General features: G+C 39.0%; 1 protein-coding gene across 2 annotated transcripts; it reads right to left on the reverse strand.

The window, feature by feature from the left end:
• Positions 1-88: 88 nt before the first annotated feature.
• MSMO1 (methylsterol monooxygenase 1) lies at positions 89-25,155 on the reverse strand. Of its 2 annotated transcripts, none has more exons than XM_036888928.2 (6): positions 25,079-25,155; positions 21,565-21,850; positions 4,977-5,125; positions 3,911-4,037; positions 2,531-2,685; positions 89-1,107 (listed from the first exon to the last, which is right to left on the reverse strand). In XM_036888928.2, the coding sequence occupies exons 2-6, from the start codon at positions 21,817-21,819 to the stop codon at positions 912-914; spliced, it is 882 nt and encodes a 293-aa protein (XP_036744823.2). In that variant the 5' UTR covers positions 21,820-21,850; positions 25,079-25,155; the 3' UTR covers positions 89-911. The 2 variants fall into 2 exon arrangements, with proteins under 2 accessions (XP_036744823.2, XP_036744824.2); XM_036888929.2 differs by having other exon boundaries at positions 25,026-25,101.
• Positions 25,156-25,456: the final 301 nt, after the last annotated feature.

Genomic DNA, 25,456 nt, shown 5'->3' on the forward strand with positions numbered 1-25,456 from the left:
CCTTTTATTACAAAACTTAATAAAATTTCTGCTTTTCCTAACATAAATAAAAGGTGACAGCTGCCATTCAAAATTAGAAACCAGATAATCACAAGAAATCACATTTATTTCAATAGCTCAAAGTGCAAATACAGCAAGTCAGTTCACAAAGTTTCAAGATACAGCTTTAAGTATAATGAAAACTTGATTTACAAAAAGGGATGGGTAAATAGCAGAAAAAACCCTCAATTTTTAAAAAAAATTCAACGAACCTCAAAACCTTTAGACTAAAATATGCCACTTAAATTCAGAAATGCCTAATTATAAATGCCAGTAGTACCTTGCAGTCGGAAAGGACTTCCCCAAGAAGAGAACCACCCCCGATTTGAGCGCTCAAGAGACAGCAGATGCTCTTGGTGATGCTATTCCTTGTTTGGCTGCTCCCATCACACTGCATTTATTAGCTGATGGGGCTCAACTGGTGATATTTTTCATTTTTAGGCAAATTCTAAAGCACATCTAAACTTCAATCTGAGGCCAACAACCTAAGAATTTTTGAAATAGTCACTATATATCTAAGAGACTTAAAGACCAATTTCACTCAACCGCAGGCCTATGGTATTACTGAGGAAAGACAGATTAATACTTCCGCCATTATTTAAAACCTTTTTGTAGAGGTTAGAGACATGGCCTTTTTAAAACTTCCTCATGAAATTTGTATTTAAGTATATATTTACTTATTTCTACATGTAGAGAACTTGTACATAAAGTAGAAAAAGTTCCTACTAGGAAGATAATTAAAGGTTGTTAATGTTCTTTTTAATCACTTAGCAGCCAAGACACATATTTATTTCTGCTCTGCAGAAGCAATGTTAGCTACTAGCTTCAATTCAGGAAATTGTGTTATCTTCAGGAATGTTTATATGAGATATTTATTCAGTCTTTTTCTCGATCTTCTTCATTTTTTCATTATAGGCAATAAATTGAGAGTCTGTTCCAAAAATTCTATCCCACCATGTAAATGTTGAAGCATAGTTTCCGATGAAGTTCATGTGGTGGAAATCATGATGCCGGGAGCCGGCGTAGAAAGGGATGAGATTCAAAGGGTTGAGAGGAATATCATAACCACTGAAATGAGAACAGCCAGTCATTAAGGAAATAAATACACTTCAAATAACTGATATTTTCACTGATAGTAATATGCTCATTAGCTAATTCAAGTAACACTCCACCTTACCTAAGTCACTTTATTTCTGATGTGTTTACAAAAGACAAAAACTCACAGAAAATGGTGCATATTCTAGAATGCACTTTAAGGAAATTTTTATAAAAATTTGAAAGATCCATGGAAATTAGTATTATACATCAGGGAAGAATTTTAGTAATGAACCTTTAGATATAGATTTTCAAAAATTATTTTTCTCTTCTTTTCTATTTTAGAGGAGCTTTCTAACCAGTTTGCAATACCCATAATACTACATGTCCTTTAGGAAAAGTAATATGAAAATATCAAGCATTAATAAGGTTAAACCTGAGAATCACTATGTAGCAACTTCTTTTACAGTAACCTCCTTTACTTCTAACTACAAATCTAAAACCTGATATCCACACTTACACCAAACCAAATCACTCTAATGTCTCACCTGAAAGGAGGGAGGAAAGGATAAGGAGACATCATTTACAACTTATCTATAGAAAAATGTTCTCTGCCTAGAACATAAGCATTAACTTTGCTACTGCAGTGTCTTAAAAATAATTATTGGAATTTGATATTCTGCTTTCATGGGTATAGTAGTTAAGTCCCAAATCAAAATGTAATAAATAAATAAATATATATATATATATGATAATTTTAAAATAATGAAATATTAGTATATTAAGCATTTTATAATTTAAAAGTCATTAAATAGAATATTTAACCATAAAATGCCTTCCAATCAACAGAAAGCAAGCATGAGAAATATATATATATATTACAAGCAGTTTTGGGCAAGGACCAGAAATACTTATTCAGTAAAAGCTAAATGTTTCAGTACTTTTTCAACTAAGTGTTAATTAAGTCTAGGTTCATTACAGAAGGATAAAATAATTGCTGGTCCTGAACTGCTGGTATTCAATCAAATTTTTAGCACACAAAAATATTTTCATTTGAACAATATTGCAGGAAGACGTAAGTGAGGCATGAAACTCAAACACCATAAAGAAAATGACTGATAGATTTTACTACAAGAAAATTAAAAACTTCAGTACTGAGAATAGGGGCCCTTTGGGAGGCAGTGCTGCAGTACTTATGAACATATGATTTCATTTGACCGAATAATACATGAATATATTCTCACTGTAAAAATGACAATAGCTGTTGACAAGGATGTTAATATAAAAAACCTATTATTTGAACTTTTATCCGATGATTATGCTCTCATTTTAAAAAAAATAATAACATTAACAAGGCTATTAGTCTCTGAGAAATAAAGATAATCCTGTGACCATGAAGATAAAGGTATTTTATGATTTTATGACACCTTATACCTGAAAAGAAACCATAGCTCACCTATGGACATCAATAGTTTCTATCAAACGAACGGTCACCCATGCCCAAAGAAGAATTACATGATTGCATAACACCACAATTCCAATGAAAAATCCAGTTCCAAGAATTAGGGTTTCCAGGGGATGTGAGTATTCAGCTTCCATTCCAAATGGAGCCTAAAAGAGATAAGAACTCCTTAGCATATTGTGATGGTTTAGTTTATGAGTCGGCTTGGCTAGGCTATGGTGTTCAACTGTTTGGTCAAACACTAGTCTGGATGCTGCTGTAAGTGAATGTTTTATATGAGACTATCATTTAAATCAATAGACTTTGAGTAAAGGAGACCTTTCATAATGCAGGTAGGGTTCATCCAATCAGTTGAAGGTCTTAAAAACAAAAACTCAGGTTCCCTGAAGAAAATGGAATTCTCAAGACCACAACACAGACATCTTGCCTGGGCCTCCAGACCTTTTGCCCTGTTGCCAAGACTGCATGAGCTCTTGCCTGAATTCCATATGATCTGCCCTACAGATTCCAGATCTGCCACTTCCCAACCCCCAAAGTTGCATGAGCCAATTACTTAAAATAAATGTGTGTGTGTGTGTGTGTCCTACTGAATCTGTTTCTCTGGAGAACCCTAACACACATATTCTAATTTATATATGTATATAGTTTTATAAAACGATTAACTGTTTCAATATATAGTAGTATATCTAGCCACACATATATAACACTAATTCTCAAAAAAATATTTTTGTTCCTATCAAACATCAAAAGATCTAGCAATGTCCTGAATAAAACCTTAATAACTGTCTTTGATGGTTTAAGATAAAGGCATTAAATAAGTAACTTGAACCCTAATTTTGGTTTATGCATCTGAATTTGCTCTGTCAAGAAATGGATGCTTGATTTAGCATAGGATGCAATCAGGATCAATGAAGAACAAACTGACCTAACAAGTTTGGCAGAGCTGTACTCAAGCAGTTCTGATAAAAATCACTGTTTTTCTGGGAGTCAGCAATGCAGTGGAAATGTGTTGAAACTAAGTGGTTATTATTTTTGAAGTTTAAAGGTCTGCTGTTTTAGAGTTGAATTTAAATGACACTAACATCACTATGGCATCTATCAAACTGCCACATATCGAACTGTGTCAGAATAGTGTTATAGGCCCCAAAATGAGAATCTGAACTATTTCTTGACTTTTCTTTCAGTCTCAAGTATCCATGACATTAAGATACTAAAGAAACTTTTTAGAACTTTCTCTGGTGTGTGTGTGTGTGTGTGTGTGTGTGTGTGTGTGTGTTAACAATCATGCCAAAGGTATTTTTGAAAGCTCCAGAGATCTAAAAAAAAATTTGCCTCTAATGGAAAAAAAAAGTTTTAAATATAATTCTGACATACCTGAAACTCATGATGAACTTTATGGATATATTTATATATTCTTTTGTGGTGTAAGAGCCTATGCAAGAAATAGTGCCAGGAATCCTCGATCACTGCACAGCCAAAGCATCTGGCCAAGAGCGTATACCTTTAAGATGAAAATACTACACTCAGTATAAAATAACTTTTACTTGAACAATCTAGACTTCTACCTGGGGTCACTTCCTGAGACACTACCTAAAACCAAATAGCCACTCACTAGCTTGATCTAGCTGGATATACTGATCAGCAAATTCTTAAAACTGCCAGATGCAAGAGAGCTATCTACAATGATGCCACTCAAAGAAGGTTTAAACATATAAGCCACTAAAGCAATTTGAATTCTTTTTTTAAAAACTCACAGGTATAAACTCAGAGTTATGAAACAAACTTCAAAACTGCTAGGAAAAGAGTAATATTGATGAACGACTTTGCTAAGATTAAACAATAGCAAAACCATCAGTTTTCCACCAAAGAGAAAGGACATAATGCAGTAGAGAAAAAATATTTTATATAAAATGAACACACACAGAAACTCTTCTTTATGTTGACTACACATTATATAGGAAAAGTATGTGTTTATACATTGGCATATCTGTATCAGGTTATGTCAGGAATAGATAGTTATGTCAAATAATACAAATATTATTTGAACACAAATATTTCTGCTCTGTTAATAGACATCTGTGTCTAGATGGAAATGATTTTTATAAACTATTCACAAGCTATTCTCTCATTTACTCTGTTCATTTTAGACTTCACATATACTTTCTCTACTTAGTATGAGCATGTGTGTCTGTACACATTCGTATCAAGGATACTATAGAAACACCAATACAAGGAGCTCACCTCCCAATAAAATGGCCCATGAAAATATAGAAAGAGATAAAAATGTGGACATTTCAAGTTTCTAGTATGGGTCACTTTTCCATATTATTTACATCCAAAGTTTAGAACAAATAAACATTAACCAAACAAAAAAAGAAGACAAACATTAAGGATATTTTAATAAACCATGACTGAGTATAAAAATCAAATCTTTACATACCATCTTGGCATTCTTTCCCAATCATAAGGAATACTGAAATACTCTGTAAAATAGTAAATTCCACAAATCAAAGGAAACTGGATGCAAAAGTGATTAAAGAGAAGTACTTTAAAACATTTCCATTGGTTTTCCCATGTTTCCGGTATATCCTATGGAGAAAAATCACAATACTGTCAATGGTTTGACCTAAAAACTAGAAGTGAACTCAATTTTTTTCTCAAATGTTTATATAAGACCTTCATTCTGTTACATGATTAATTCTATGGTATGTGAATTCCATGTTACCAGCTAGTATGTTACATTAACTAAGGGCCAGGACATCCTCTTCTTCTAAATGCTTGACAACTATCAGTACACTTTAAATAGGTGAAGAAATGGCTAACAGGCAAACCCAAGCATAATAGTTCTCAAACAAACCAAAGAAGCACTCTAGAATGAGTAATTCTCCAGTCTTTGCTGCACACAGAACATTCACTTCTTTAAACCGGAATTTCAAAGAAGCGTGTAACACTAAGAATACAGTTGGGTTCTCCCAACAGCTGCAGCAGCCGTGCATGCAGCATTGGAAGTCTTTATTATATAGGTAAGTCAATGCTTCCAGCCATGCAGTGGGAGTCACTCCTAGAAATGAGTGCATTTTTGTTCATATAGGATGACGGTATTCTTCACAGATGTCCAGTGGTTCCTCAAGAATCGAGCGCTACTCCCCACAGATGATGAAGTTTACAGATTAAAGTCAAATGAGAAAAGTGAGATTAATGTAGTGACATGTTCATAAGACTTCTTCAGGATGTTGACTTGCTTAGTAAGCCAGATGAAAAAAAATGAAATGTATTCAATTGAAAAGGCTGCACTTAGATAAGAAAAAGTGCTTTTGGTTTTACAGAAGATGGTGATAATAAACAGCAGTTACTGCTTTGTTTTAAATGTCCTAACTTAAAACTTCACAATTCTGCCAGTGAAGCTTTTTTAACTGAACTGTAATACCCCAGGCATGGAAAACACTGGTCCCCAGCAGAAGCCCAAAAGGTCAACCACCTGGCCCAGGGTCATACAAGCAGTGATGAGCAGAAGTTGGACTAACCAAAACCTAGGTCTCCAGTCCCATTCTTGAAATTCTTTAAGTGTTCTTCCCTGATAAAAAAAAAGTGATCAGTCTACAGAGCCAGGGTCCAATCTCAGAGTTTCCACAAACCAGTTAATTACCTCTGTGATGCTCATACTGTTTCCTCAATAAAATGAAAGGCTTAGACAAGACAATTTATAACTTTTTGTATGTGAACTTGAACATTATCTGACCCCCAACTCCTCCTCTGTGACTGGGAATAAAAGAAATGGAAGATTCCGATGGGGCCACAAAGGCATTATTTCCCACAGAAACTTGCTTACAGACTTTTAATATCGTGGCTAGAATCTGACACCCATATAGCTGTAGCAGTAGCACAAAAACTAATCAACCACAACTAATAAAATCATGCTATACTGTTTAATGTGTATACAAATTAGTTTAAAAATAGTTAATCACAAACTCATACCTGGTGGAATAGCAGAGTTTACTATAATCTATATATAACTGCACCTTAATAGGAAAGGACATCACTATAAAATAATTTTTTTAGTATATACATCCTTGAGAAAAATTTCTAGAGAATTATGAGAACATATGACATTTTATAAAGATACTCGAGAAAAAAAGATGGTGGCATGAGAAGGTGGAAATCTCCCAAAACCACATATATTATGCAAATACAACTATTCCTAAAAGAGTGACCAGAAATAAGATTACACCAGCCGGTCTACATCTGAAAGAGAACATCTCATGGAAAAGGGCAAAGTAAAAAAGCCAAAACCCAGCGGGACCCTAGCACTCCCCCCACCCCAGCTCATGGGCGGGTGGAAGAGAATCAGAGCGTGGAGGAAGCCGAAGCCCAGGACTGCTAAATACCCAGTCCTAGAAATCTACTCCGGGAGCACAAACCCACATTGCATGGTACTCTGCAGGTTAGAGGGCATGAAAGCCAAAGTCAGAGACTGAGACTGTCAACAGGTTGCACAACCAGCTGCTTTGGGACAAAAGAAAGGTGGGCACTTTGAAAGACTTCCCAATAGTGAGAAGGCTGTTAAAGGGGCAAGGGTTTAGGAGATGGAACAGGTGGACAAAATCGTCCTGGCACACTCAGCCCAGCAGGTTGGGAATGTTCAGGAGCTTCAGGTGTTCCATTCCCCTGGCTGGCAATGCAGTCTAAGGCCCCTCACCGAGATAAGCAGCCTGCCACTTCTTCCTCCCCACAGGCACCTGTGCACAAACCTGCTGTCCCCACCATTGCTCCAAACCATCTGGAGAGCAGCCCCACCTACAGCAACTACACAGCTTAATGCAGAGGCTTCTCCCTGAGCAGACTCACCAGCCCTGACAGCGGAGGCAGGCACTGCAGCCGAGAAGCAGTTAAGGGCTTTGTCCTCCTAGCAGGCCCCAGTGCCCCTCGCCTGCAACCACCACCATCACTACAGGCAACTGAGGGCAGCCCTGCTCAAGGCAGCTTAGGGGATTAACCCAGAGGCCATTCCCTGAGCATGGCTCACTGGACCAGACAGCAGAGATAGACATTGCAGCCGAGAAAGAGGAAAGGGCTTGCTCTTTAGGGTAGGCACTGGCACCACTCGCCTGCGACCAGAGTCATCACTCCAGGATTATGAAATGGCAAAAGAACCTTGTTCAATCCAAAATCCCTCAAACACCAGAAAGAGAGTTCCATGACTGAAATCACCAATCTTCCTAAAAAAGAACTCAAAATAAAAGTCATAAGCATGCTAATGGAGATACAGAAAAATATCCAATAGCTAAGGGATGAATTCACGAGGGACACAGACACCTTAAATATACAGTAGCTGAAATGAAACACAATGGAGGGATTTAAAAGCAGATTAGACAAGGTAGAGGAGACAGTAAATGGAATAGAAATTAGAGAACAGGAATAAAAAGGTTAGGCAGAGAGAGAAAAATGGACCTCTAGAAATGTAAGAATATTAAGAGAACTGTGTGAACAATCCAAATGGAACAATATTCATATTATAGGGGTACCAGAAGAAGAAGAAGAGAGAAAAAGGGAATGTGTCTTTGAAGAAATAATTGCTGAAAACTTTCCCCAATCTGGCCATGGAAGTGTACAGATCTCCCAACACAAGGGATTCTAGAAAGACAACACCAAGACATATAATAATTAAAATGGCAAAGATGAAGGACACTGACAGAGTATTAAAAGCAGCCAGAGAGAGAAAAAAGATAACATACAAAGGAAAACCCATCAGGCTATCATCAGATTTCTCAGCAGAAACCTAGGGAGTGGCATGATATATTCAGGGCCTGAAACCAAGAATACGCTACCCAGCAAGATTATCATTTAAATTTGAAGGAGGGATTAAACAATTCTCAGATAAGCAAAAGTTGAGGGAATTTTCCTCAGACAAACTATCTTTACAGTGTATTTAAAGGTACTGATTTAGATGGAAGTCCTCCTAAGGCTAAATAGCTGTCACCAAAGAAAATAAAACCACAGTAAAGGTAGTAAATCAATTAAATACTAACCAAATACAAAACTAAATCAGCTACCCAAAAAGTCAGGGAAGGGATACACAAAGAGCACAGACTATGACAACTAACATGTAAAGAGTGGAAGAGGAAGAAAAAGAAGGGAAAAAAAAAAAAAGAATATACAGATTGTTATAATAGTGTAATAAGTGAGCTAAGTTAGACTGTTAGATAGTAAAGAAGCTGCCCTTGAACCTTCGGTAACCATGAATCCAAAGCCCGCAATGGCAATACGTACCTATCTATTAATAATCATCACCCTAAATGTAAATGGACTGAATGCACCAATCAAAAGACAGAGTTACAGAATGGATAAAAAAGCAAGACCCATCTACATGCTGCCTATAAGAGACTCACTTCAAACCCAAAGACATACATGGACTAAAAGTGAAGGAATGGAAAAAGATATTTCATGCAACTAATAGGGAGAAAAAAGCAGGAGTTGCAATATTGTATCAGATAAAATGGACTTTAAAACAAAGAAATTAACAAGAGACAAAGAAGGGTATTATGTAATGATAAAGGGGTCACTCCAACAAGAGGATACAACCATTATAAGTATCTATGAACACAACATAGGACCACCCAAACATGTACAAACACTAACAGAATTAAAGGGGGAAATAGAATGCAGTGAATTCATTTTAGGAGGCTTCAACACACCACTCACTCCAAAGGACTAATCAACCAGATAGCAAATAAGGAGACAGAGGCACTGAACAACACATTAGAACAGATGGACCTAACAGAAATTTACAGAACACTTCAACCAAAAGCAACAGGATACACATTCTTCTCGAGTGCACATGGAACATTTTCCAGAATGGTCACATACTAGGCCACAAAAAGAGCCTCAGCAAATTCAAAAAGACTGAAATTGTACTTCTCAGATCACAAAGGTATAAAACTACAAATAAATTGTACAAAGAAAAAAAGGCTCACAAACACGTGGAGGCTTAACAACATGCTCCTAAATAATTGGGATCAATGACCAAATTAAAACAAAGATCAAGGAATATATGGAGACTAATGACAAAAACAGCAAAACACCCCAATTTCTGTGGGACGTAGCAAAGGCAGTTCTAAGAGGAAAGTATATAGCAACTCAGGCCTATTTGAAGAAGGAAGAACAATCCCAAATGAACAGACTAAATTCACAATTATTGAAAAAAGAACCAAGAAGCCCCAAAGTCAGTAGAAGGAGGGACATAATAAAGATCAGAGAATAAATAAATAAAATTGAGAAGAATAAAACAAAAGAAAGAATCATCAATGAAAGCAGGAGCTGGTTCTTTGAGAAAATAAACAAAATAGATAAACCCCTAGCCAGACTTATCAAGAAAAAAACAGTCTACACACATAAACAGAATCAGAAATAAGAAAGGAAAAATCACTATGGACACAATTGAAATATAAAGAATTATAAGAGAATACTATGAAAAATTATATGCTAACAAACTGGATAACCTAGAAGAAATGGGCAACTTTCTAGAAAAATACAACCTTCCAAGACTGACCCAGGAAGAAACAGAAAATCTGAACACACCAATTGCCAGAAATGAAATTGAATCAATAATCAAAAACTACCCAAGAACTTTTAAAACCCCTGTACCAGATGGCTTCACTGCTGAATTTCATCAAACATTTAGAGAAGACCTAATACCCATTCTTCTTAAAGTTTTCCAGAAAATAGAAGAGGAGGGAATACTTCCAAACTCATTCTATGAAGCCAGCATCACTCTAATATCAAAACAAGGAAAAGACACCACAAAAAAGAAAACTACAGACCAATATCCCTGATGAACACAGATGCAAAAATACTCAAAATATTAGCAAAACAAATTCAAAAATACATCAAGAAGATCATACACCATGATCAAGTGGGATTCATCTCAGGGATGCAAGGATGGTACAACATTTGAAAATCCATCAACATCATCCACCACACCAACAAAAAGAATGACAAAAACTACATGATCACCTCCAAAGATGCTGAAAAAGCATTCGACAAAATTCAACATCCATTCATGATAAAAACTCTCAAAAAATGGGTATAGAGGGCAAGTACCTCAACATAATAAAGGCCATAAATGACAAACCCACAGCCAACATCATACTTAACAGTGAAAAGCTGATAGTTTTTTCTCTAAGACTGGGAACAAGACAAGGAAACCCACTCTCCCCAGTTTTATTCAGTAGAGTACTGGAGGTCCTAGCCATGGCAGTAAAACAAAACAAAGAAATACAAGGAATCCAGATTGGTAAGGAAGAAGTTAAACTGTCACTGTTTGCAGATGATATGATATTGTACATAAAAATCCCTAAAGAATCCACTCCAAAACCACTAGAACTAATATCTGAATTCAGCAAAGTTGTAGGATACAAAATTAACACACAGAAATCTGTTGGTTTCCTATACACTAACAATGAACAAGCAGAGAGAGAAATTAGGAGGACAATTCCATTCACAATTGCATCAAAAAGAATAAAATACCTAGAAATAAACCTAACCAAGGAGGTAAAAGACCTATACCCAGAAAACCACACTCTTAAGATAAATTAGAGAGGACACTAATAAATGGAAATACATTTCATGCTCTTGGGTAGGAAGAATTAATATTGTCAAAATGGCCATCCTGCCTAAAGCAATCTACAGATTCAAAGCTATCCTTATCAAAATACCAACAGCATTCTTCAATGAACTAGAACAAATAGTTTAAAAATTCATATGGAACCACAAAAGACCCCGAATAGCCAAAGCAATGCTGAGAAGGAAGAATAAAACAGGGAAGATTACTCTCCCCAACTTCAAGCTCTACTACAAAGTCACAGTAATCAAAGACAATTTGGTACTGGCACAAAAACAGACCCATATATCAATGGAACAGAATAGAGAGCCCTGATATAAACCCAAATATATACAGCCAATTCATATATGATAAAGGAGCCATGGACATACAACAGGGAAATGACAGCCTCTTCAACAGCTGGTGTTGGCAAAACTGGACAGCTACATGTAAGAGAAAGAAACTGGATTACTATGTAATTCTGTACAAAAAGTAAACTCAAAATAGATCAAATATCTGAATGTAAGTCATGAACACATAAAACTCTTAGAAGAAAACATAGGCAAAACTCTCTTGAATATAAACATGAACAACTTTTTCATGAACATATCTCCTTGAGCAAGGGAAACAAAAGCAAAAATGAACAAGTGGGACTACATCAAACTAAAAAGCTTCTATACAGCAAAGTACATCATCAGTAGAACAAAAAGACATCCTACCGTATGAGAGAATATATTTGTAAATGATATATCTGATAAGGAGCTGACTTCTAAAATATATAAAGAGCTCACATGCCTCAACAAACAAAAAGCAAATAATCCAATTTAAAAAGGGGCAGAGGATCTGAACAGACACTTCTCCAAAGAAAAAATTCAGATGGCCAACAGACACATGAAAAGATGCTCCACATTGCTAATCATCAGAGAAATGCAAATTAAAACTACAATGAGATATCACCTCACACCAGTAAGGATTGCCATCATTGAAAAGACAAACAACAAATGTTGGCGAGGTTGTAGAGAAAGGGGAACCCTCCTACACTGCTCGTGGGAATGTAAACTACTTCAACCATTGTGGAAAGCAGTATGGAGGTTCCTCAGAATGTGTCCTTAATGTAGGGTAACAGTACACTCTCCTTCGGGCAACATCCCTTTTCAATTTCCTCCTTGGGCGTAGAGTCTTCCTAGTCACTTGACCCAGCAGCCCAGTGCCTCAGAGAGGGTAAGGTTAGTACCTCCTTAAATAAAGTCAGACTCACTGGGAGGGGCAAGAAAACTCCCAGGCTGCTGAGAACACAAGCACAGTGGGTACAAATTAACCTCCACAGATCACCTCTCTCAAGATTCGACTTTCTACCAAGACTATGTGCCTTTGAGTTTTAGCTGGGCATGCATTTATAGAAGGGTAAACAACAAGTATTAGAAACAATCATGGATTACCAAGTGCTGGTAAGTCATCTCTTAAGAAGCCAGTCCTGCCTCCTGCATGGGAAACCATCTACCTCATCAGTGTCCACGTTAGTAGAGGTCACTGTTTTCCCTATGTTCAGAACTGAGATGAGGCACTATGTCTATCTCAACACTTTGTCATGCATAGCAGGTCTCAAGAAATTAGTGCTCTGAAACTAATATATAGAAGCTAGGAGCATTATCACTTCCTTTCTGGGATGACATGAATGTGCAGAACTACCACCATATATTTAGAGAAAAAGCAAAACTTTCCTGATCAAGGTCTTAGGATATTAACATACACAAATCCCCCTAATTTTCCTTTCCAACTGGTTTAAAGACTAAAATTTATAAACCCAAATTTGACTAATATCACATGTACCTTAAAGCAAAATTTAGCAAATAGTTCTTAAAATACCACCAAGAATAACCTAGAGCTATGCTGTCCAGTATGATAGCAACTAGCAATATGTCACTATTGAACACCTTAAATATAGCTTGTCTAAATTGAGATGGGCTAAAATTACTGTAAAATATACACCAGATTTCAAGGACTTACTATGAGGGTAAGAACATAAAATATCTCATAAAATACTCTTCAATTCTGATTGCTTGTCAAAAGAAAAATAGTTTAGATTGTGTTAAATAAAATACATTAAAATTAATTTCCGGAGGGAGCCAAGATGGCAGCGTGAGTAAAGCAGCGGAAATCTCCTCCGAAAACCACATATATCTATGAAAATATAACAAAGACAACTCTTCCTAGAATAGAGACCAGAGGACACAGGACAACATCCAGACCACATCCGCACCTGAGAGAACCCAGCGCCTCATAAAGGGGGTAAGATACAAGCCCCGGCCCCGCGGGAGCCGAGCACCCCTCAACCCAGCTCCCGGTGGGAGAAGAATAGGCAGAGCGGGAGGGAGACGGAGCCCAGGACTGCCGAACACCCAGCCCCCGCCATCCGGGCCAGAGTGCAGGGCGCTTGATACTAGGAAAACAGGGCAGCAAGAACAGTGAGCGGGCACTGGAGGCCTGGCGCCGGAGGACATAAGAAAACTGAGCGGCCATTTTGTTTTGTTTTGTTTTTCTGTTTTGTTTTGGCGAGCGCTTCTTGGAAGTCTTAAAGGGATAGGGACCCCAATACTAGGGAAACAGGGCAGCAAGAACAGTGAGCAGATGCCTGAGGACGGCGCTGGAGAATAAAGAAAAACGAGTGGCCTTTTTTTTTATTTTAATTATTTTTTTATTAAAAAAATTTTTTTTTCTTCTTGTTGTGGTCGTTGTTTTGTTTTGGTGGCTGCTTTTTGGAAGTCTTAAAGAGGCAGGGCAGGACACTTAATCCAGAGGTAGGGAATCCGGGGATCTCTGGGCACCCTAACCCCTGGGATGCAGGGAGCATGGAGGCCCCTTACGGAGATAAATAGCCTCCCAGCCGCTCCCCCTCCAACGCGACACCACCACTTTGGAGCAGAGGCCTAAGCCAGGCCACGCCCACAGCAACAGCGGAGATTAACTCCATAGCAGCCGGGCAGGAAGCAGAAGCCCTGTCTGCGCGCAGATGCCCAGCACAAGCCACTAGAGGTCGCTGTTCTCCCAGGAGAGGAAGGCCACAAACCAACAAGAAGGGAAGTTCTTCCAGCCGTCACTCGTCCCAGCTCTGCAAACTATTCCTATCACCATGAAAAGGCAAAGCTACAGGCAGACAAAGATCACAGAGACAACACCAGAGAAGGAGACAGACCTAACCAGTCTTCCTGACAAAGAATTCAAAATAACAATCATAAACATGCTGACACAGATGCAGAGAAATACGCAAGAGAAATGGGATGAAGTCTGGAGGGAGATCACAGATGCCAGAAAGGAGATTACAGAAATGGAAACCAACTCTGGAAGGGTTTATAAGCAGAATGGATAAGATGCAAGAGGCCATTGATGGAATTGAAACCAGAGAACAGGAACGCATAGAAGCTGACATAGAGAGAGATAAAAGGATCTCCAGGAATTAAACAATATTAAGAGAACTGTGTGACCAATCCAAAAGGAACAATATCCGTATTATAGGGGTCCCAGAAGAAGAAGAGAGAGGAAAAGGGATGGAAAGTATCTTGGAAGAAATAATTGCTGAAAACTTCCCCAAACTGGGGGAGGAAATAATCGAACAGACCACGGAAATACACAGAACCCCCAACAGAAAGGATCCAAGGAGGATAACACCAAGACACATAATAATTAAAATGGCAAAGATCAAGGACAAGGAAAGAGTGTTAAAGGCAGCTAGAGAGAAAAAGGTCACCTACAAAGGAAAACCCATCAGGCTAACATCAGACTTCTTGACGGAAACCCTACAGGCCAGAAGAGAATGGCATGATATATTTAATGCCATGAAACAGAAGGGCCTTGAACCAAGGATACTGTATACAGCACGACTATGATTCAAATATGATGGTGGGATTAAACAATTCCCAGACAAACAAAAGCTGAGGGAATTTGCTTTCCACAAACCATCTCTTCAGGACATCTTACAGGGACTGCTCTAGATGGGAGCACTCCTAGAAAGAGCACAGCACAAAACACCCAACATATGAAGAATCGAGGAGGAGGAATAAGAAGGGAGAGAAGAAAAGAATCTCCAGACAGTGTATATAACAGCTTAATAAGCGAGCTAAGTTAGGCAGTAAGATACTAAAGAGGCTAACCTTGAACCTTTGGTAACCACGAATTTAAAGCCTGCAATGGCAATAAGTACATATCTTTCAATAGTCACCCTAAATGTTAATGGGCTGAATGCACCAATCAAAAGACACAGAGTAACAGAATGGATAAAAAAGCAAGACCCATCTATATGCTGCTTACAAGAAACTCACCTCAAACCCAAAGACATGTACAGACTAAAAGTCAAGGGATGGAAAAACATATTTCAGGTAAACAACAGCGAGAAGAAAGCAGGGGTTGCAGTACTAATATCAGATAAAATAGACTTCAAAACAAAGAAAGTAACAAGAGATAAAGAAGGACACTACATAATGATAAAGGGCTCAGTCCAACAAGAGGATATAACCATTCTAAATATATATGCACTCAACACAGGAGCCCCAGCATATGTGAAACAAATACTAACAGAAATAAAGGGGGAAATAGACTACAATGCATTCATTCTAGGAGACTTCAACACACCACTCACCCCAAAGGATAGATCTTCCAGGCAGAAAATAAGTAAGAACACGGAAGCACTGAACAACACAGTAGAGCAGATGGACCTAATCGACATCTATAGAACTTTACATCCAAAAGCAACAGGATATACATTCTTCTCAAGTGCACATGGAACATTCTCCAGAATAGACCACATACTAGGCCACAAAAAGAGTCTCAGAAAATTCCAAAAGATTGAAATCCTACCAACCAACTTTTCAGACCACAAAGGCATAAAACTAGAAATAAACTGTACAAAGAAAGCAAAGAGGCTCACAAACACATGGAGGCTTAACAACACGCTCCTAAATAATCAATGGATCAATGACCAAATCAAAATGGAGATCCAGCAATATATGGAAACAAATGACAACAACAACACTAAGCCCCAACTTCTGTGGGACACAGCAAAAGCAGTCTTCAGAGGAAAGTATACAGCAATCCAAGCATATTTAAAAAAGGAAGAACAATCCCAAATGAATGGTCTAATGTCACAATTATTGAAATTGGAAAAAGAAGAACAAATGAGGCCTAAGGTCAGCAGAAGGAGGGACATAATAAAGATCAGAGAAGAAATAAACACAATTGAGAATAAAACAATAGCAAAAATCAAAGAAACCAAGAGCTGGTTCTTCAAGAAAATAAACAAAATAGGTAAGCCTCTAGCCAGACTTATTAAGAGGAAAAGAGAGTCAACACAAATCAACAGTATCAGAAACGAGAAAGGAAAAATCACGACGGACCCCACAGAAATACAAACAACTATTAGAGCATACTATGAAAACCTATATGCTAACAAGCTGGGAAACCTAGCAGAAATGAACAACTTCCGAGAAAAATACAACCTTCCAAGACTGACCCAGAAAGAAACAGAAAATCTAAACAGACTAATTACCAGCAACAAAATTGAAGCGGTAATCAAAAAACTATGAAAGAACAAAACCCCCGGGCCAGAAGAATTTACCTCGGAATTTTATCAGACATACAGGGAAGACATAATGCCCATTCTCCTTAAAGTTTTCCAAAAAATAGAGGAGATGGGGATACTCCCAAACTCATTCTATGAAGCTAACATCACCCTAATACCAAAACAAGGCAAAGACCCCACCAAAAAAGAAAACTACAGACCAATATCCCTGATGAACGTAGATGCAAAAATACTCAACAAAATATTAGCAAACCGAATTCAAAAATACATCAAAAGGATCATACAACATGACCAAGTGGGATTCATCCCAGGGATGCAAGGATGGTACAACATTCGAAAGTCCATCAACATCATCCACCACATCAACAAAAAGAAAGACAAAAACCACAAGATCATCTCCATAGATGCTGAAAAAGCATTTGACAAAGTTCAACATCCATTCATGATAAAAACTCTCAGCAAAATGGGAATAGAGGGCAAGTACCTCAACATAATAAAGGCCATCTATGATAAACCCACAGCAAACATTATACTGAACAGCGAGAAGCTGAAAGCATTTCCTCTGAGATCGGGAAGTAGACAGGGATACCCACTCTCTCCCCTGTTATTTAACATAGTACTGGAGGTCCTAGCCATGGCAATCAGACAAAACAAAGAAATACAAGGAATCCAGACTGGTAAAGAAGAAGTTAAACTGTCACTATTTGCAGATGACATGATACTGTACATAAAAAACCCTAAAGACTCCACGCCAAAACTACTAGAACTGATATCGGAATACAGCAAAGTTGCAGGATACAAAATCAACACACAGAAATCTGTGGCTTTCCTATATACTAACAATGAACCAACAGAAAGAGAAATCAGGAAAACAACTCCATTCACAATTGCATCAAAAAAAATAAAATACCTAGGAATAAACCTAACCAAAGAAGAGAAAGACTTATACTCTGAAAACTACAAGTCACTCTTAAGAGAAATTAAAGGGGACACTAATAGATGGAAACTCATCCCATGCTCGTGGCTAGGAAGAATTAATATCGGCAAAATGGCCATCCTGCCCAAAGCAATATACAGATTTGATGCAATCCCTATGAAACTACCAGCAACATTCTTCAATGAACTGGAACAAATAATTCAAAAATTCATATGGAAACACCAAATACCCCGAATAGCCAAAGCAATCCTGAGAAAGAAGAATAAAGTAGGGGGGATCTCACTCCCCAACTTCAAGCTCTACTATAAAGCCATAGTAATCAAGACAATTTGGTACTGGCACAAGAGCAGAGCCACAGACCAATGGAACAGACTAGAGAATCCAGACATTAACCCAGACATATATGGTCAATTAATATTTGATAAAGGAGCCATGGACATACAATGGGGAAATGACAGTCTCTTCAACAGAGGGTGCTGGCAAAACTGGACAGCTACATGTAGGAGAATGAAACTGGACCATTGTCTAACCCCATATACAAAAGTAAACTCAAAATGGATCAAAGACGTGAATGTAAGTCATGAAACCATTAAACTCTTGGAAGAAAACATAGGCAAAAACCTCTTAGACATAAACATGAGTGACCTCTTCTTGAACATATCTCCCCGGGCAAGGAAAACAACAGCAAAAATGAGTAAGTGGGACTATATTAATCTGTAAAGCTTCTGTACAGCAAAAGATACCATCAATAGAACAAGAAGGATCCCTACAGTATGGGAGAATATATTTGAAAATGACACATCCGATAAAGGCTTGACGTCCAGAATATATAAGGAGCTCACACGCCTCAACAAAGAAAAAACAAATAACCCAATTAAAAAATGGGCAGAGGAACTGAACAGACAGTTCTCCAAAAAAGAAATACAGATGGCCAACAGACACATGAAAAGATGCTCCACATCGCTAATTATCAGAGAAATGCAAATTAAAACTACAATGAGGTATCACCTCACACCAGTAAGGATGGCTGCCATCCAAAAGACAAACAACAACAAATGCTGGCGAGGCTGTGGAGAAAGGGGAACCCTCCTACACTGCTGGTGGGAATGTAAGTTAGTTCAACCATTGTGGAAATCAGTATGGAGGTACATCAAAATGCTCAAAACAGACATACCATTTGACCCAGGAATTGCACTCCTAGGAATTTACCCTCAGAATGCAGCAATCAAGTATGAGAAAGATCAGTGCACCCCTATGTTTATCACAGCACTATTTACAATAGCCAAGAATTGGAAGCAACCTAAATGTCCATCGATAGATGAATGGATAAAGATGTGGTACATATACACAATGGAATACTACTCAGCCATAAGAAAAGGGCAAATCCAATCATTTGCAGCAACATGGACGGAGCTGGAGGGTATTAGGCTCAGTGAAACAAGCCAAGCGGAGAAAGAGAAATACCAAATGATTTCACTTCTCTGTGGAATATAAGAACAAAGGAAAAACTGAAGGAACAAAACAGCACCAGAATCACAGAACTCAAGAATGGACTAACAGGTACCAAAGGGAAAGGGACTGGGGAGGACGGGTGGGTAGGGAGGGATAAGGGGGTGGGAGAAGTAGGGGGGTATTAAGACTAACATGCATGGGGGGTTAGGAGAAAAGGGAGGGCTGTACAACACAGAGAAGGCAAGTAGTGATTCTACAACATTTTGCTATGCTGATGGACAGTGACTGTAAAGGGGTTTATAGGGGTGACCTGGTATAGGGGAGAGCCTAGTAAACATAATATTCATCATGTAAGTGTAGATTAGTGATACCAAAAACAAAACAAAACAAAACAAAACAAAACAAAAAAAGGGCAGTTCCTGTGTGGTAACCTCCAATGAGTTCTACACAAGGGTATAAAGGGCATATAAAAGTGTAGGCAAAGGGTCTGTTTGCGTTTATACAAAAAATCAAAGCCTAATTGGGCTACCCCGAAAATGAACTAAGATACGATATGAAAGAGAACTTCCAACGTCAGCACTCTCTGGAAGACTCATGCCAGAAGATGATCATCAAAAAACCCCAACAAAGATCCACGCACTGCTACAGCTGTAGATGCACTCATCCCACCAGTTCCTGGACTTGCCATGGGAATGAGGAAGGAGATATCTAAGCTGGCCTGTGCATACAGTAAAACAACAAATTTGACTGGATCTATACTGTTGGAACTCAACCAAGAATTTGGAGAAGTGCAAATTGTAGCGCTCCAAAATCTTACAACTACAGACTATTTACTGTTAAAAGAACATATGGCATGTGAACAGTCCCCAGGAATGGGTTGTTTTAATTTGTCTGATTTCTCTCAGACTGTTCAAGTTCATTTGGACAATATCCACCATATCATAGATAAGTTTTCACAAATGCCTAAGGTGCCTAACTGGTTTTCTTGGTTTCACTGGAGATGGCTGGTAATTACAGATATGCTTTGGTTATGTAACTATACTCCTATTATGTTAATGTGTGTGCGCAATTTAAGTAGTAGCTTAAAACCTATATATGCTGAAGTTACTCTACAAGAAGATATGTCAAAGAAATAATCAATCTTCCCATGTTTTCTTCCGCCTGCTACTTCTATAGCTTTTCTTCTTCCTTCCTAATTACAACCCTTAAATAGAATTCGTGCCTCATATCAAATTTACCGAGTATCATAATTCTTCCAAGTGGTAAAGATACCTCAAGACAAATGCTGGGCATAGAAGCCACAGGGCATAAATATGCAAAGAAGTAAAAAGCTAACCTTTTCAAACAATAAGGCTTCCCTCTCACTTACCAACTTCACATTTCCCTGTATGGCCCCGGAAGATGACTGGTTAGCCAGAGACGGGTAAGATTCCTCAAGGGAGGAACAACCTAAGACAGGCACAGTCGCAGGGGGGCCATCAGGTGAGAAACTGGGGATCAACAGAGGTGAGGCTTAGAACCTCACCCCCCCTGTTCTGAGAGAAATCTTTCTGCATACGTGGATGTTTTATTGCCCTTGTCTAGCTTGGATTAACACACAGTCTACAGGCACACACCTGATCATCTACATTTGCTCTCTTACAACACTAAACTATGTTTTCTACCTTTATCTTGTATCTACCTACCACTTCAGCATTTTATTAAAAATAATAATAATAAAGAGAGAAATGTGGTATCCACATATAAATCAAGGATAAAAATCAAATGAGTATTCATATTTGAACTGACTGTTTATAGTTCATAATGCATGAGCAAAACCAAAAGTTTCTGTGATGACTGCCCTTGTACTGTTCACCATGTAACTTATTCACTATGTAAGAATTTGTTCTCCATGTAAGAACTTGTTTGTTATGCTTCAGAAGATTGGAGACTGACGAAAATTAGGCTTGGGGTGGATTAATGATTGTGCATTGAGCATTGACTCCCCTATACAGAGTTTTATTGTTGTTAACAACCATTTGATCAATAAATATGAGAGATGCCCTCACAAAAAAAATAAATAAAAATAATGTACACACTTCCAATTGTAAAATAAATAAGTAACCAGGATGTAATGTATAGTATAAGGAATATAGTCAAAATATTGTAACAACTTGGTATGGTGATAGCTGGTACCTAGAATTATCATGTATATAAATGTTGAATCACTGTGTTGTACACCTGAAACTAATGTAATGTAATACTGTGTGTCAACTACCCTTCAATAAAAAATAATTATCTATAAAGAAAAAAGATTAATTTCCCTATTTGTTTGCTTTATGTATTCTACTAGAAAATTCAAAGTGATGTGACTTCATTATATTTCTATTGAACAGCTGTAATCAAGAGTCTTTCAAAACAAAGTTGTATTTGCTTTTAAAATTTTCAACAATACTAATGACAATATTCCATCGCAAGCCCATCATACTCACCTTTTGAATTTTGTATTTATTCATGTAAGGTACAAATTGAAACAAAAATCCGGGTAAACAGAGCAAGAAATAAAGGGTCTCATGAACTATCAAGGATCCCCATGTTGCAATCTGGAACTTTGTGTAATTATTCAACATATAGTTCCAAGCATTTCTAAATGGTTCTTGCAGAGGATTCTCAGGTAAAAATGAGTCTACATACTCCACAGCCAAGGATGCTGAACTGAACATGCTGGTACTTTCATTTGTTGCCATTTTTCAAATCTCTGCAGACAGCCTTACAATTCTGTAAAAAATAAATACATACATAAATAGATAAATAAACAAGGCAAACAATGAAATTCCAAGAAAAGAGTTTTTCAAATTCATCTTCTGATCATTTTAACACCAATTACTAAAGGAGAATCAATTTCTCAGGCCCTAAACACACGACTGAAAAAAAAAAAAACAAGTCTATTGGATGTCACCACCACCCCTACTTGTAAATACTGATTTTAAAGCTACATTTTTAACTTTCAACAGCAGGATCTAAAAGAACAGTGGATAAAGAATTTCAAAGTATCTTTAAAGAGATCTTTTAGTGTGTTTTCCATGGAAAACCTTCAAGGGCAATAATGAAGTTTAAAAATGTCACTTAAAACAAAAAAACCTATAGGGGAAAAGTCTGCCAAATATGAGTACATAAAAATGAAATACTTCTGACTGGGAAATAAATAAACAATTATAAATACATCAAAGACCAAATGACAAACTGAAAAATGTACTTCCAACACTTATGACAAAGGGCTACAAAATATGCTTTAGAAAAAGGCTAAAAACCCAATAGAAAAATGACAAAGGCCATTCACAGGTGGTTCACAGAAAAACAAATGTAAATACTCACTAAACAAATGAGCAGTTCAATTTGACTCAAATGAGAAAATACACTCTAAAATCAAATTCTAAAAGTTTCATATTGCTCAGGACCCTGTATTGGCGAGGGTAACAATTTGGGGAACAAGCATCCTTATACACTGTTGATAGGGAAGATTAGTATATTTCTGAGGAAAATTTCACAATAATCATCACAATTCAAAATGAATACTCTCTGACCTAGCAGTCTTTTCACTCACGTATACAAAGACAGGCACAGTAAGACTGAGGAAAACACTGCTTATAATAGCAAAAACAAAGAGAAAAAAGAAAAACAAAAAAAAGAAGTCTATCAATAGGAAATTAGTTAAATAAATTCCAAGTCCCCCCATAGACAATTTTGCAGCTGTTTAAAAGAATGAGGGAGATGCACACGTCCACAGAAAAGGTGTCTAAATCATGTCAAATGAAATCAGGTTGCAGTATGAATGCTTAGCAAGAGCCCCGCTTGTGATAATGTAAAGTACGTTCATCCAAGCGCTTTTGTGCTTAAGTACGTACACAAGGAACACTGCAGTGTAGCGACCTGTAGGAAAAGAGGTAAAGACCCAGCAGGGTTTGGGTGCGCACCACCTGCACACACTAGGGGGTTATGGAGAGGAGAATTTTACTTTCCAGTTTGCAACTTCTTTTAACTTTTAAATTGTAATGATTTTCATGAGTATGCTTTACTTATGTAATAAATATACTTTAATAAGTCACTAAACCAAAAAACAGAAAGACTTATGCAGAACGTTACTTTCGTAAAAACATTCACTGCTGTTCCTAATTTACGAATTATGATGTACACTCTAAAAGCAAATTGTTTAAAGCCTCAAAAGCTCTCGTAATAGTGCTTAAAATGCTCCACTCCCGCCGCCCCAGCCCCTAACTGACAGCCCCAGTCTGCAGAGGATACTGGGAGCTTAGCCAACCCTCCTGTCTCTGAGCTCACACCGCGGCTTTGTCCTTCTGCCCCCTCGTTCTGGAATGCTTAGCTCCAGAGACTGCAGCACGCAGCTAGGGCAGCCTCTGTGCTCCTCTTACCTCGCCAAGAGCTTGCCCACCACTCACCCTTTTCATCCTCCCCCTCCTCATGGAGTCCATCCCCTCAAGTTTAAAGAATACCCAAGTCTTCCTTTCTTAAGAAGTTTTCCTAACCTCTACTGCCTCTCCCCAAGCCACACTGTCCTATTTCTCTTTCTTTTAACTTTTTTTTCTCAAGGGAGAGACCAAAATAACGCCTCCCACTGCTTCACTCAACTTGCAGCAATCCACCTCCCCACCCACCAAGATGCCTTCAATATCCAAAATCACAAAATAAACATTTCAATCCTCATCTTTCACGAGGTTATTACCAAGTTTCACAATGCTGAATCACCACCGCTTACTAGCTGTGTGACCTTCAGCAAGATCAACTGCCTCTCTGAGCTTCAGTATTATCTACAAAGTGTAAACAATAGTAACTAGACGGTAGGAATCTTTTCACACTGTAAACATATATCAACTTACCACACTGTACACTTAAATACCTTAAAATTTTGTCTATTATAAGGGAGGAAGTATTTATTATCCCCATTAGGTAAATGAGAAATCAATGAAGCAACTTTCTTAACCCAAGTTACAAAAATGCTAAGTGGGGGAGCCAATGGTCATCCATTTATGCTATAGTAAATAATGGCGAATAAGAAAGCACACAGTAATATCATAGGAAGAGGGTCAATGCCTACAGGTCAGCAAGGTCTCCTGAAAGAGTGTTCTAGGCAGGTTGTCTGCATTTTCATTTCCCATTTACTCTCCAGCAATTCAGTCTGCTTTCCAGTCTCTTCACTGCCCTTAACTTGGCTTACAAATAAATCACCAAGGATCTTCTAGCTGCCAAATCCTATAAACATTCTTTGTGGTTTGTTTTACTAGACCAATCTGGGAGACTTGTCATGTCTCTCCTTGAAATACTTTCCTCCCTTGATCTTGTGATTTCATGTAGTCCTTGATTTAATTAGATCCAAAGACTCAACCAGGAGATCAGGAAGGACGCCGCGCTCTCCGATTTAGAATGTCTCTGGTGCAGCTTTTGGGAAGGAAGACCTTGTCCTCCCTGTGCCGTTGTGTAAAACTTCGATGCTGTCACCGCTGCTCGCTGTCTCCTCCTACATGCGGCCTCGGACACTGCCAAACCCTTACAGGGCAAGAGCACGCCCGGTCTATCTCGACCGCGGGAGAAGTTCGCTCTCGCCTGTCCCCACCGCAAAGCAGGCCCGGAGGCCGCGCCCCCCGCCCCCGCCCTGCGCGCCCTTCACCTGCGTCCTCTCTCCCGGCCCCCTCACCTGCGCCCCCTCTCCCGGGACCCTCACCTGTGCCCCCTCCCCCGGCCTCCTCACCTGCGCCTCCTCCCCCGGCCTCCTCACCTGCGCCTCCTCCCCCGGCCTCCTCACTTGCGCCCCCTCTCCCGGGTCCCTCACCTGTGCCCCTTTCCCCGGCCCCCTCTCCCGGCCCTCTCACCTGCACCCCCTCTCCCGGGCCCTCACCGGCGCCCCCTCACCTGCGCGCCCCTCTCCCGGCCCCCTCACCTGAGCCCCCTCTCCCGGACCCTCGCCCGCGTGCACCGCTCACGGCCCCTCACCTGCCAGAGCCCCGGTGACTGCCAGCCTCTGACACCCACTCGTCTGCGAGCTGCGGCCGCGAAACGGTCTCTCAGCTCGGGGGTGGAGCCAGGGGGCGAGGAGCTATGAATGCCGTTATTGGCTAGGAGAGCGCCCGCCCCGCCTCCGCGGCACTATGATTGGTCCTGACCGTTGCCAGCATCCTGTGACTCAAGCCAACGAGTGCCTGGCGGTCCCAGCCATTGGCTACGCGGATGGAGTGAGTATAGTAAGACCCAGGCTCCCAGCCAGTAGCCGGAGCCGCAGGGGGGCAAAGAGGCGCCCGCGCGCGGCGGCGTGAGGGGGCGGAGCCAGGTGGTGCGCGCCGCCGGACGGTTGCCGTGGTGGCGCAACCCGGA

The sequence above is a fragment of the Manis pentadactyla genome, chromosome 1, assembly GCF_030020395.1.
Source record: "Manis pentadactyla isolate mManPen7 chromosome 1, mManPen7.hap1, whole genome shotgun sequence".
NCBI lineage: Eukaryota > Metazoa > Chordata > Mammalia > Pholidota > Manidae > Manis > Manis pentadactyla.

What these genes read in the sequence shown, in the direction of transcription:
- MSMO1 (XM_036888928.2), bottom strand. Translation starts at nt 21,819, where the DNA reads ATGGCAACAAATGAAAGTACCAGCATGTTCAGTTCAGCATCCTTGGCT. An exon ending in TGGGAAAGAATGCCAAGATG is followed by an intron (nt 4,038 to 4,976) that starts GTATGTAAAGAT and finishes TTCATCTTAAAG; the next exon opens with GTATACGCTCTTGGCCAGAT. An exon ending in GAAACTATTGATGTCCATAG is followed by an intron (nt 1,108 to 2,530) that starts GTGAGCTATGGT and finishes TTCTCATTTCAG; the next exon opens with TGGTTATGATATTCCTCTCA.